Here is a 13,609-nt window from a genome sequence, read left to right on the forward strand (position 1 = left end):
CTTTGTTCATTATAAACCATAGGAACAAAAGTATGGCCTGAATTATTGACCCCAATTCTCAGACCTAAGAACCAGCTAGTGTTCATTGGCTGAAATACTGGCACTTTGTAATAAGGAGGAAGAAGAACTTTTTTATTATTATTCTTTTTTGGTCTGGTGAGCAAAGGCAAGAATTAACAAAGAAAAGCTCTGAATCACGGGATTGTTCCACCTTTAACCCCCAGATTCCAGAGTTGCTGCCTATTTCCGAGGGTCTTCCCCTCCCAGATTCATTAATTAATTTAGATTTGGAGGGACTAAATGAAAGAGGAGATTCTTAGTAACTACCTAGCTTTAATCAATGAATAGGTTAAACTGAGACCTGTTTAAGCTTTTAGTTTAAAAAAGCCAAGGTTTCCCATTGCATCCAGAGCCATCTCCTGATCTGTATCTGGCCACTTAACCCAAATGGCACTGGAGGGGAAAGTGAGGCAGGTGATCTTGCATACCCCTCCTTCACTTCAATCCAATTCACTTGCATGTCATGGCCCTCTTCCAGAAGGAAGGACAAAAACAACAGCAAGGAGGTCTAAAAGTCTAAGTGCAGTCTTAAGCTTTAAAAGCATAAAGACTTTGAAGACATCCTATATATGCATTTAAAAAAACACTTTATTTCTTGTGCTAAAAACTACTAATTCACACCCTTGGTCTGTGCCTCCTTCCAGATGACTAGATTAGCCCATCGGGTGTCATCCCTGGAAGAACAGCAGTTCTTGATCATCCACGCAACTGCTGATGGTAAGTGACCTAAGCAATGATTGGACATTTACCTGGGAATAAGTTCCATTTGAATTGTGATTATGGCTTCTGAAACACACTTCTTTTTTCCCCCCTGCAGAAAAAATCCATTTCCAGCATACAGCAGAGCTCATTGCACATCTAATTAGAGGAAAGGCTAATTACAGCTTGCAGGTATGGTATATGTGAACAGACCTGTTTTCTCATTTAGAAAACATAATTGTGTTATTGCACCCCAACTGGGCTCATTCTCCTCCCTCCCTCCACTCGTGCTGGCTAACTGGGTCCCCAGAGGGCAGCTAACTATTTCTTCTCTTGGCATCCCAGGGACAGCCCTGAGGGGTGGAGAACTCTATTACTATCATTCATGAGCCCCCAGCAGGTATGTTCCCCCTTGATTACAGCCAGCCAGGTTCAATTACATTTAGAAAGGGTATTTTCTGAGATGGCATAGTCAAAACAACCAGAGCAAAAATGCTACCCCTCACACACATACAAGGTCACTAGGGAGAATGAACCTAAACATGGAAGGCCAAAGGGTGTAACTCAAGCCCTTGGTTATTAGAAGTCCTCCTTTACCTTTGTGAGTCCTCATGGAGATCCCCTCCTTTGGTTTCATTGTGCTTCTCAACTCCAGATTCTACCACAAGCCAATGATGCTCTAGGGCTGCTGCTACTATCCCAGGTAGGAAGTCCAAAACTTCTGACTCTTTGTAAGGTTGAGAGAGAGGAGTCAGCAGCTCTTGCCCACATGCAAAGTGATTCCTTCTAGAGCACTCAGCTTTTACACCTGGAGACTGATCTGTTTTCAGAATGCCACATTGCACCAGGTGTAACTTCTTCCCTTCAGTCAACCACAGAACCATTACTATGTGTCATTTGCTTTCACTGATTGATTGGTTGAAATATAGGACATCCCTGGTAGAATATTCTGGGCAGAAAACATGGATTTTTACATATCAAGTCTTGTTTATACAAATCACAACTGTGTTTGTGTATACAGTTTTGTCACAGAGTTGAAAAGAACTTTAGAAGTCACCTAATACATTCCCTTCATTTTACAGAGGAGGGTCCTGAGCCCCAGGGTTTAATGACTGGTCCAAAGTAGTAAGCACCAAAGGCAGAATCTCACGCCAGGCCCATTGCTTTTCTGTGCCATGTTAAATGCACGCAGATATGGTGGGTAAACAGACTAAATATTCAACCCAAGGGCTGCATTAGCACCCAGAGAATCTGAAACTTGGAAGGGACCTCAGTCATGAAATCCAATGCATATTTGAACAAATATCTTCTACAACATCCCTAACAAGTAGCTCTCCAGCCTCTGCTTGAAGGCTGCTAGTGAGGAATAACTGACTAACACTCCCCCCACCCCTCAACCCATCCCCTTTTTGGACAGCTCCAATTCTATGGAGGTTATAGAGAGATTTAGCTTCAGTGAGACACGCTTGCTAAAGCAAACTTTCCCGGTGTCCTCAGTTCTCAGCACTCTCCCCAACAGCAACAATAAAATAAAGTAAAACAAGTTATCTCCTGTTTACTTCCAAGCTTGTATGTCCTTAGAATGCCAAAGGGCAGACACTGTTTCATTTTTGTCTATGTATATTATCAGCACCTAGCATAGTGCTTTTCATATGTAGCTGCTTTTTACATGTTTACTGATGTGAATTAGGAGACATTGCTTTTCCACTTATGGTATGATGAATCATGAAGGAAGGCTTCCTGTACCACTGATTCTATAATGAACAAGATAGATCAGTATCAAAATAACTATTCTATGGAGGGGGCTAGGAGCAATTGGAACTTTGTTTTAGTAAGCCTGCTGGATAAACCTACACTCACATTGAGTTGATCAATTTTAGAGCAAAGGAAGGAAGAGTTTGGGGTCTGGCAAACTAGGATTTCAGACCAGAGATCAATAACCAGTAAATATTTGTAAAAAAGACCTATCATATACTAGCCATGTACTAAGCATTAGGTTACAAAAAGAGGCAAAAGGCTATGAGAAACTCCGCCTGATGTAGGAGACAACAACCAAACGGATTATAGATACAAAATAAATAGGAGCTAATTCAAAAGAGGGAAGGCATTAGAATTAAGAGGGGTTGGGAAATACTTCCTGTTAGAAGCAATTTTAGTTGAGACTTAAAGAAAGCCAGGATATGACCACACAGAGAGGGAGAGCATGGGAGACAGCCAGAAAAAATGTCCAGAGTTGAGAGATGAAATGTCTTATTCATGGAACAGCCAGGAGGATCCTATCACTAGTTTGAAGAGTACATGGTGGGAACTAAGATTTAAGAAGACTGGAAAGATAGGAGGAGGCTGCCTGAGGAAGGGCTTTGAATGCTAAACAGAAGATTTTGTATTTGATGTGGAGGCAATAGGGAGCCCTTAGAATTTATTGAGCACACATGCCTAGTGGGTTCCTGAGTTTTAGTTCCACATTTCCACTTGTTTGCTGGACCTTTCCACCAAAATGTTCTGCCAGGCTGTTGAATTCTGCATCCACATCCTAATCCAAGATTATCTTCCCCCATCCCTCAATGCTGCAAATTAAAAAAAAAAGAAAAGAAAAGAAAAGAAAAAACAACTTTACCCTTTTCTATAAATGACTAGCTCAGGCATCCAGACTATCAGATTTATTTTTCCCCTTACCTTACATGTCCAATCTGTTGCCAATTCCTGTTAAGTATCCAACTAGAATATTTCTCTTCTCTCCACTCTCTAGCTTCTCACATTGCCTCCATGTTACCACCTTTTGCCTGCACACTTATAATCACCTGGCCAAAACAAACAAACAAACAAACAAATTCCTCTGTTTGCATCACCTGCAAAATCTCTAGTGGCTTCATTTTGCCTACAAACTACAACATACACTCATGGCTCTGGCTCTTTCCAGTCTACCTTTCCAGACTTATCTCATGCTATTCTTTTTCATCTGTTCTTTATTCCAGCCAAACAAAACTCATCATAATCTTCTATTCTCCCTCCCCCTCTCCTATCTCTGGGCCATTGTTCACATCATCATCCATACTTATTTATCATATTCTTCTGCCAGTATCACCCTCCATTAAACTGGAAAGTATCCTTACCTCCTCTCATTTTTCCACAGCATATTTTGAAGGAGTGCCTTGAGGTCAGGGACTATTTAATATTTGTTTTTGTATCCTCTGTACCAGATGAGGGTCTGACAAATAGTAGGTGCTTAATAAATGCTTCTTTATTGTCTTTAAAATATTTATGTATAATGAAGGACTGGCCAATAAGGGCCCTGTCCTTAGGGATACAGTTAGTATTATCTATCCAAGGCATAACCATGTAGAGGCTTAATGAGCCTGCTTCATAAAATCCAAGTATCTTAGACTACTTAGTGATGAATAGACCTTTAATTGGCTGCTGAGTCAGAACTGATTAGCCATATAAAGGCTTTAAAAGGCTTCAGCAGATGACATCACTCTCTCTATCCTGGTAGCTTTCCAGTAAAAAGAAAAAAGAAATGCTGAGTTTCCAAGTCATATGAGTCTCATAGCCACATGTCACTATAGGTGGAAAGATAGATATGAGAACCCCAGCAGCACCTGGTACAACACTTCCTCTCCTAAGCCACAGTATGACTAGGAAGACCTGGTACCACTTCTGTTGAATATATTCTTTCTTGATCTTAGGTAAATGTGTATCAGACATAGAAACGGAACAGGCCAGGGTATTATCTTGTATTCCAGGCAAGTAGAGATCCAGGTGGGGAGGGAATAGTAGTAATAGCAGCAGCAGATGTTCTACAGCTGCCTTATCTTCTCCCTCAAGCCGCCACAAGATCACAAAATGTCCCCTGCCTGGAAGTTTATAGCATTTCTTCTTCCTCACTCTCTCTCAGAAGAGAGCATTCTTTTGGTCAAGCCTTTTGTATGCACACTCAGTCCAATCTCAGCAATCAATTTAAGGTCTTTCATTACCATATGGTAACCAAAAAGATAAGATATCTAGATGCCCATGCTCTGAATCAGAGAGAGGAAGGGCCCCTTCTAGCACTCTTTTCTAGAAACAGACTCAACAAGGCTCCATGTGGATGGGCATACTGCATTAGCCCAAGAAGGCTAGTCTCTCCATTACCTGTGTATGTCATATACACATATGTCTATATAAAGATATAAGTATTAGATATGTGTATATTTATAGACACACTCCAACCAGGGCAAGATCTATCATTTCATTTCATTTTTATATCTCCAGTATCTATCATGTGTTGGGGAGGGAGGGGTTAATAAATATCCTGAGTTGGGTTGAATTTCTGTAAATCTAAATGAAACAGTGCAGTTGATAGGCCATTAGACTTGGAATTTGGGTTAAATCCTTAGTAACTTGAATCATTATATAGCCTTGGAAAGTCCCTTTACATCCATTGGATTTAAGTTTCTTCGTTTTTAGAATAAAGGAGTTGAACTGAATTAGCCAGAAACTTAAAAATCCAAAGCAAAACTTTATTAGTTGTTAAGATGATAGAATTTAGTTCTGAAAGCTATGTTTAGTTTTATTGTAGCAGTGATATCCACTGGACAAATAATGATTAAGGACAGTTATTAAGCAGCCTTAATATACTTGAGAAATTGGCTTGGGTTTAGTCTGATTCCCAAGATTAGACTCTGCTTTAAAATCATTCCTTAAATTCATTAAGGAGAACTAAGGACTTTCCTACCGACCTCTGGGGGATCTTTGATACCAATTTCCCATTGGTCATATTCTTTTCTGTCCCACTCAGAGGTAATTCTCCTTGGCAAAGGACACAGATGCTGAGGACTTTAAAAGCTTTACCTTCTCACCATTGATATAACACCATACACACCCACCAGCAATTCTTTAATATTCATCTTTCCCCAACATAGCTTTTTTTTCCCCTAACCTTTTTTTTTAATACTTTTTCTTGACTAACCTCAACAAAATCTTACTGTTAACATTCCTGACACCATTTTTTTCATGACCATAACATGCTTTTTTATATTCAGCATCTCTTACCTGGCTTTGTTTCCATCTTCAATTGGATCATCATTAAATAATAGATTAGAAGTCACATAATTTGATCATATAATTTGATCTTTATCTCAGCTCTTACGACCTCTTTAGACAAGTCACCTAACCTCAGTGGAACTGAGTTTTGTCATTTATAGAATGAAAGAAAAGTCAACCAGGCTATCTTTCATGTGCTTGACAATTCCAGATCCTATGCTTTTGTATCGAATATAAACTGAATAGTAATCATTTATTCAACAGTTATTCAATAATTATATGGTTTCAACTTCATATTAGACAGAACCACTCTCAGAGCAACAATGTGGAAAAATGGAAATTGTTGAAAGACAACATACTTTGAGTTCTGGCTTAGGCACTTGTTAGCTTATGATCTCATAAAGTTCAGAATCATTCTCTGAATCTCACTTTCTTTATTTATAAAATAGAAGTCAGAACAATTATATTATATTACTCCCTAAAGTTTTAAGGAAACATGGCCTCTATTAAATAGGAATAGGGATTAGACATGGAATGACATTAGCACAGTTAAGTCCCACCTGAGAAAATATTTACAAGTACAAATCAGCACCAACTTTCAATTTACAATTTTGCAAAGTTGGCAAAGTTATTTGGTTAAATGAGAATTATTTCATTTAATAAATACTATTGACTGATCATAGATCTATAATTGTAGAGGACCTCAGAGGCCAACTGATTGAATTCCTTCAGTTAACAGATGAGGAAACTGAGGCCCAAAGAGGTTAAGTCCCAGGTCATCTGTTTAGTGTCAGAGGTGGGATTTTAATCCAAAGTCTCCACAGAAAGCTCATCTGAGATAGCAGGGCTTCATGGAGAAAGTGGGTCTTTCATTTACATTCTAATAATAATGATCATTTGTATAGTACTATAAGTTTTGACAAGTGTTTTACAAATGTTTCATTTTATCCTCACAACACAATAAATTGAAAATCGTATTATTCCCATTTTACAGATGAAGAAACAAAGTCATAAAGGAAGTTAAGTTTTTGAAGCTGGGGATCTTCCTGATGCCAGGTCTGGCATTCTATCCACAGCACCACCTATTTATATGGCGCCAAATACAGCATTCTATGTTACCCCTTCAGGAAATGATGAGTTTTTTAACTGTAATTGTGCCTAATGCTCTCTCCCTGCCTCCCCTTACAGATCTACCCAGATGAGAGCCATTACTTCCACAGCTCCTCCCTGGAGCAGCACCTGTACCAATCCATCATCAACTTCTTTGTGGAGTGTTTCAGGATTCAGGACAAACTGCCCACAGTCACAATGAAAGAGGAAGAGGAGGAGGACTAAATGTGCATCCCCATCAAGCACAAAAATGGTTCTTTCTATCTAACAATATGCAACTGAAAAGTGTTCTCTCCCCACCCCTCCCCTTGCCATTCCCCCAGGGGAGGAGCTGGGGAAAGAAATGTATGTTAGCATGTGTGTCACAGAAGTGAAGGCGGTCTTCCTGCTCTGTCTCAGCAGCAAGCTCCTTCCCAGGAAGAGGGACATCACGCATGACGGGTCCAACCGAGACTACTGTCTGCAAGGAATATACCTTCAAGGCATCACCTTCTCTTGGCCACAGAGTGACTGCTGGATTAAGTGCCCCTCCCATCCCCTCTACCACAAGGATCAATGGTAGTAAAGGCCCGCCTTGAGGACATAGAGATCACTGGCCAGATCACTGGCCCTTTAAACCCAAGCTATCCAACAGTAGCATTGAAGCCCACCTCCTGCATTAGAGCGCCATTGTCAGCAGCATCACATTGTGTCCGATAAAACTGTCATGGAAATTTAAAAAAAAAACCAACAAAGATTATAGCACAATTATTTTAAGGGTATTTTAAAGATTCGTATACTTGCTTGCTCCTTCCCATCATTAGAAGATTCAGTGTTACTACCAGGCTGCTTTGAAGAAGACAGACTCTGGACTGTAAAAAGTATAGTTATGCTAATGTTTAACCTTATGTAATTAATTAGTATTTTTATATAGTTTTTATCTGCAGCTCTGTTGTCATGGAGTTCCTTGGCTTTGCTTTGCTTCTTCCCTGTCCATCTGAAGGCTTTCCCCTTGTTTGGATAAGGAAACACCTAAACTAACTACTTTGTCTTTAAGGTCATGAGTCAGACACATTGTGAAGCCATTTCAGAAAACTGAGGGATGGAAGGCACCCCAAGCATGTTCATTTGCAAGAGGCTGCTTTCCCCCAGAGCTTGATTTGGGTTTGGGTTTAGATTTGCCACTGTCCATCTCCATTCCATTCCAGAAACTAAAACTGTCAAGTCCCATTTCTCCCTAAGTGGTCTCGTCTGTCAGTATCACATTTGGTAAAAATGACAGGGCTTTGATTCCATCCTCTCCAGTCTTATTAAGTATGCTCAAGTCACAGTAACCCTTGTAGAAGAAAAACCTGAAGAGAAAAAAGATCTATGTGTATAAGAACATGTCAGAATTGGACTTCATTTCCTGGGAATTGTTCCATTGCCCTCCCCTTTGAGTGGTAAGGTTGATGTTGCTTTCTACGTTAGCCTTGTAAGATATACTCTGACCAAATGTACAGCCAATATTCATAGTGTATATTTCATTTTGTTGTATATAAAGGAATGTATGTCAGTCATTCGTGGAGTCTCCCTGCCCTACTCCCTCAGCCCCCTGGCGATATTAATCTTGTGTTCAGCGTGCATGCTAACACTCTTTGGCTGATCTGAACTCTTTAGAAATGCTAGTTGGAAATATATCAATTACTGTCATTTCCTTTCTCACGTGTTGACAGCCTGAATGTCAGTACCAATTTCTTCGGCTTGCAGTTGTCCTGTGGGTGACCTCGGCATCTGACAGCAGTGAAGACATATCCGTGATGCTTTTCAGTGGTTGGGGATTTCGGTTTCACCTTTAAGCTTTGCCTGTCAGTTGTAGTTAGGTCAACTTGGAAGACCTTCATGGGATTTTCTGTTTGTTTTTTGTTTTGGTTTTTGTTTTCTAAACAAAGGAAGGTGACACACACCACCATTTTTGCGAAGAGATCAACCCACTGACAAACAGGACCAATCAGAATGCTATGTGTTCATGCTTTTGCTACTCCAATGGGCTTGACTGTCAGCAAAGCGAACCTGATCTGGAAGGGGAACCCGGCTCTGGCCATGAGATGTGGTAGGAGGGAAGTGAGGACGTGGCATGGTAGCGTTTGTTCATCCATGGAATAAAACATTATTTTACCACTCGGATTGCTATTTTCTTGTTTACCACCGTTATCTCAGCTTGGGAAAAGGGTGAACATTTCAAAGGACTTCTTAAAGTGGTTATTAAAACAGAGGTTGATGTAGTGTGATAAAACGAGCTGGAGATTTGGAGTCAGAAGCCCCAGGTTCAAGTCCTATCTCAAACGATGTAACCTTGGGTTAGTCTTTCCTGGGTTTCCTAAACCATAAGTGGCTTAGACTAGATTATTTCAGTAATAGTCAAATTATTGCACCTAGAGCACAAATTTTATTCCAAAAGCCCTAATGGGCTTTAGTATTGATAGAATTGATACCTGGGCACTTGTTTTAAGTAGGATTAGGATGGCACACCTTGGTATGGATTCTTTTTTCCCCCAAGGCAATTGGGGCTAAGTGACTTGCTCAGTTGGTATGAGTTAAGAGTCTTGAGGCTGTTTCTAAACAGAGAAGTTCCTGACTTCAGAGTAGGTGCTCTATCCACGTTGCCACCTAGCTGCACCTAGCAAGAAGGCTGCCTTCACTTCTGTGACACACATGCTAACATAGCATCATATTTATTCAAACACTCCTTTCTCCAGTAACATAATATCACCTGTTCCCCATCTCTGCTAAAGCAAAACAAATAACATATATTTAACATTTACAAAGCTTTCATTTAGATTACCTCAGTAGAGCCCCACAAAAATCCCGTGGGGTAAGTACAATAGATTTTAACCCAATTTACAGATAAAGAAAATGAGGCTCTGAAAGACTGAGTATTTTGCCTCTGATAACATAGCTAATGTATCAGATTCAGAATTTGTTCCTACTTCTTTCCAACTGCAAATTCAAGTCACTTACACTCTATTCAGATACTGAAGGTTAGTAGCCCAGTGAAGAGAGCACTGGATCTGGAGTCAGGAAGATCTGAGTTCAAATCCAGCCTCAGACGCTTCACTAGCCATGTAACTTCCAGAAATCACAACTTTATGCCTCAGTTTCCTCTTCTGTATAATGAGGATAAAAATAGTACCTACCTCCTGCAGTTTTTGTGAGGACAAAACAAAGTAATATTTGTAAAGTATTTGTTAACCTTAGAGAACTATATAAATGTCCTTTTTGTTATCAGTATCAACATTGCTCTTCAAAACTAAGGGGAAATTATTTTTAATAATTTTCTATTTATGATAAATATCATAATAAATCAAAAATGAATATTAAGGCAACTGGCAACGCGAGAAACGCATATAGTTCTGAATACTCCCTCATCCCCAAGGATGTTCCTATTCCAAAGAGATAGTAGATTAGAGTAACCATACAGGGTGATCTGTATATTTACAGTTTGGATTATGAACAGATAAAAATCCCTTAATGTGCTCACTCCACTCTGAACAGGCTTTGTATAGATGTTCTAGCCACTATTTCCACTATCTAACCTGGAGTTCCAGGGCCTATTTGTGGGAACAGCCAAAGATTGATTTTATAGACAAGTTGACAGAAACATCCTTAAGTCCATGTTAATATGAGCTAATGCAAATCTATACATTAGAAATATCATGGAACCAATCTGGTTATATCTCTTGTATAAGCCCAATTTTTCTTAAGTTCCATAGCGCAAATGGTCAGGATTTGGTAGAAGGAGGACATGCTAGACCCTTTTTCCCCTTGATTTTGAGTTGTTTTTCCAGTCATGGAGATGGGGTTGCACTGATCTATTCCTGAGCCCTTACCAGTCTTCCCTCATGACCAAAAATGTACATTTGCAAATTGTAACAGTCAGTAATACAGTCGAAGACTATGTATCAGAGAAGAGCCATCAGATACAATTAGATATTGAATCTAAGACTTGGGATCAAACTCATGGTCTAGGCCTTCATAGCACAGTGCTTTAATCAGCTGAGTTAACCATCCACCTGCCACCTAACACACTTTATGAAAATATAGCATCAGCCACCATTTCCTGAGAATTTTCAAACTGCTTAGCCCTCTCTTGGACAGGATAGGGTTAAGCTATGAAGCAGTCCATGAATGAACAGCTGTAGCTTAGAGAGGAAGCCCTGGTCATCATTTCCATTTTAATTAAAATTCTTGCTTGCCTGCAGCCTAATTTCTTTTAGACATGGCCTATTTTCTTCTTCACACTGAGCCATTGAGCGTAGACTAATTTCAATACCTGGCCTAAGCAGCTCTCACATGCTACCTGCTACAGGAATTCTGGGAGCCCTGTATGTACCACCTAACACTAAAAGTTTGCTTATTCATAAAGGAGCAATTTGCTTTTTGTCTCAGGTTTATAACATAGGTTTTTGTTCCATTGCAATAAGGCAACAAGCAAGAATCAAAAGAGATGCTATTAGGCTGAAAAATAGAAAAATCAAAACTAATGGGCTTCCCCTGTAAACCAGAGAAACCACAATTACTGTCAGGAGAAAGAATCAGCAATATATTAGAAGCTCTTACAAATCGATAAGGAGAATAAAATCAGCTCAAGCAATAGCTTAGAACCTCTATTAAAGAATCATAATGCTGCTGTACATTGGCACAGTTCTTTATTTTTTTAAATGTATTCATATACCTTAGTTTAAGTCTCATAATACCCCTGAGAAGAGGGTTATGTTGGGAATTATTGTTTCCATTATATAGGTGAAAAAATTGAATCAGATTATGATTTGTCCAAAATCATGAAGTTAGGTAGTAGTAGGCAAAACTATAAACTAGATCTCCTGACTACCAAGTCAGGATTTATACTTTTGTAAACTTCATTTATAGCAAAGTCCATCATCTCTTGTGGTATTTAGTTGCATTCCCCAAAATGATAATAGATCTACACTAACAATAATAATTAGCATTTATATAACGTTTTAAGGTTTGTAAAATGTTTTACAGATGTTATCCTCACAACACCTTTGGGGAATAGGAGTTATTATTTGTATCACTTCCCATTTTCAGATAAGAAAACTGAGGCAGAAAGAAGTCACAGATCTGGTACGTGTCTGAGGCTGGATTTGAATTCAGGTCTTCTGGCTCAAGTTCTCCACCCTATTCCACCACTCTACCCAGCAGCGTTCAGTAGAATACATTTGTGTAAGCCTTTAAGTTCTTTCCTGCCTGTGAGGTAGATCCCTAACTTGGAGATAAGGAACCAAAGGTTTAGCAGGGAAATCATTGATGATTAAGAAGAATTTATTTCCAAATTAGCAAGGTCATATTATTTCAAGTCCAATATTCTTCCTCCCATGCCACACTGACAGGCCACAGAGTCTTAAGTGATCACAACCAATAGTTAATGATTGGCAATTACTCATATGCCCATGTAAGGTCTTTGTGGGAAGGGGCCATGGCTTCTTCATCCTATGAATCTCTTCAAGGTGCATGGTCTAAACCCAATGAAGGCTCAATCAATGCTGTTAATTAACTGTTGTCAATCAAGCATTGACTTCAAGAATAAGTGACAGACCTAAGTTAATGAAATAGGAGCTCAGGAAGGAAAACCATTGCTGCAAACTTTCTGAATACCTACTATACCCAAATTATCACATGAGCTAATATCTTGAGTGATACAAAATGTCCTTACCTTCAAGACCTTACAGCTTAGTTGGGGAGGCAAAGTATCCATTCACCATGATCATTTTCAACAACATATACTGAGAGTCTATAGATCATACTGCACAATTAAGATACAGAATACTTTACAAGTATACTTTATACAAGTATATACAAGTATACTTTATATATACAAGTATATACAAGTATACTTTACTTTATAAGATAAAAGATATACAGATATAAGATACAGAAGTCCTCTACAAGATCAAAGAAGGATGGAATAGTTTGGGAAGGTTCCAATGAAGAAATTAGACTTGGAAGAATGAGTAGTATTTGGATAAGAAAACGAAAGACAGTAGATATGGGAACCACAGAGTAGAGTGTATTATTGGCACCCTGAGTTTTTAAAGCAAACTCAGTAGAAAGAAGAAATGATAGAAACTAGAGAGTGCAAAAGTGGGTGGCTAGGCTGATGACTTCCCTGATAGTCTTATTGGTGATTCATATAAAGTTTGCGAGCCCAGGGCTTTTTTTTTTTTTTTAACATTAGTTGCTTTTTAGCAAATAGGGTTAAGCGACTTGTTCAGGGTCACCCAGCTAGTAAGTATCTGAGGTGGATTTGAACCCAGGAAGATGAGTCTTCCTGACTCCAGGCCCAGCACTCCATCCATTGGGACACTTAGCTGTCCTATAGATAAAATTAAATGAACATAAATGTAAAATCCTACACTGTGGCACTTTTTTGAATTCGATTATAGAATTTTTCAAGGGGCAGGCTCCCTTTCTTATGTTTCTCTTATACTGCCCAATGCATTTAACACTGCTAAATACATAATAGGCACTTAACTGGTTCATTTATTAACTAATAGAGGACACCAAGGTCCCTTTAATTGGGTAGGAGATAGATGCTAAATAAGAAATGTATCCTACAGGAGGCAATGGGTGGTATCAGGCCTGACCTATAGTGTGTTATGCATTTTCAGAAAAACCCTAGGATTCCTTTGATGAGCAAAAGTCTTCACTGTTAGAAAAAGCAACACCAAAGGCCTGACTG

At 39.2% G+C, this 13,609-nt stretch overlaps 1 protein-coding gene across 5 annotated transcripts in view; it reads left to right on the forward strand.

Annotated features, from left to right (window-relative positions):
• DPP6 (dipeptidyl peptidase like 6) overlaps positions 1-9,036 on the forward strand; it is a 1,318,691-nt gene extending 1,309,655 nt beyond the window's left edge. For all 5 annotated transcript variants that reach the window (XM_031941254.1, XM_031941257.1, XM_031941253.1 and 2 more), the window contains exons 24-26: positions 705-777; positions 878-951; positions 6,970-9,036. In XM_031941254.1, the coding sequence (XP_031797114.1) occupies positions 705-777; positions 878-951; positions 6,970-7,116 (294 nt within the window). In that variant the 3' untranslated portion in view covers positions 7,117-9,036. The remainder of the gene's footprint in view (positions 1-704; positions 778-877; positions 952-6,969) is intronic.
• The last annotated feature ends 4,573 nt before the right edge of the window (positions 9,037-13,609 follow it).

The sequence above is a fragment of the Sarcophilus harrisii genome, chromosome 5 (genome assembly GCF_902635505.1).
Source record: "Sarcophilus harrisii chromosome 5, mSarHar1.11, whole genome shotgun sequence".
In the NCBI taxonomy this organism is placed as follows: domain Eukaryota; kingdom Metazoa; phylum Chordata; class Mammalia; order Dasyuromorphia; family Dasyuridae; genus Sarcophilus; species Sarcophilus harrisii.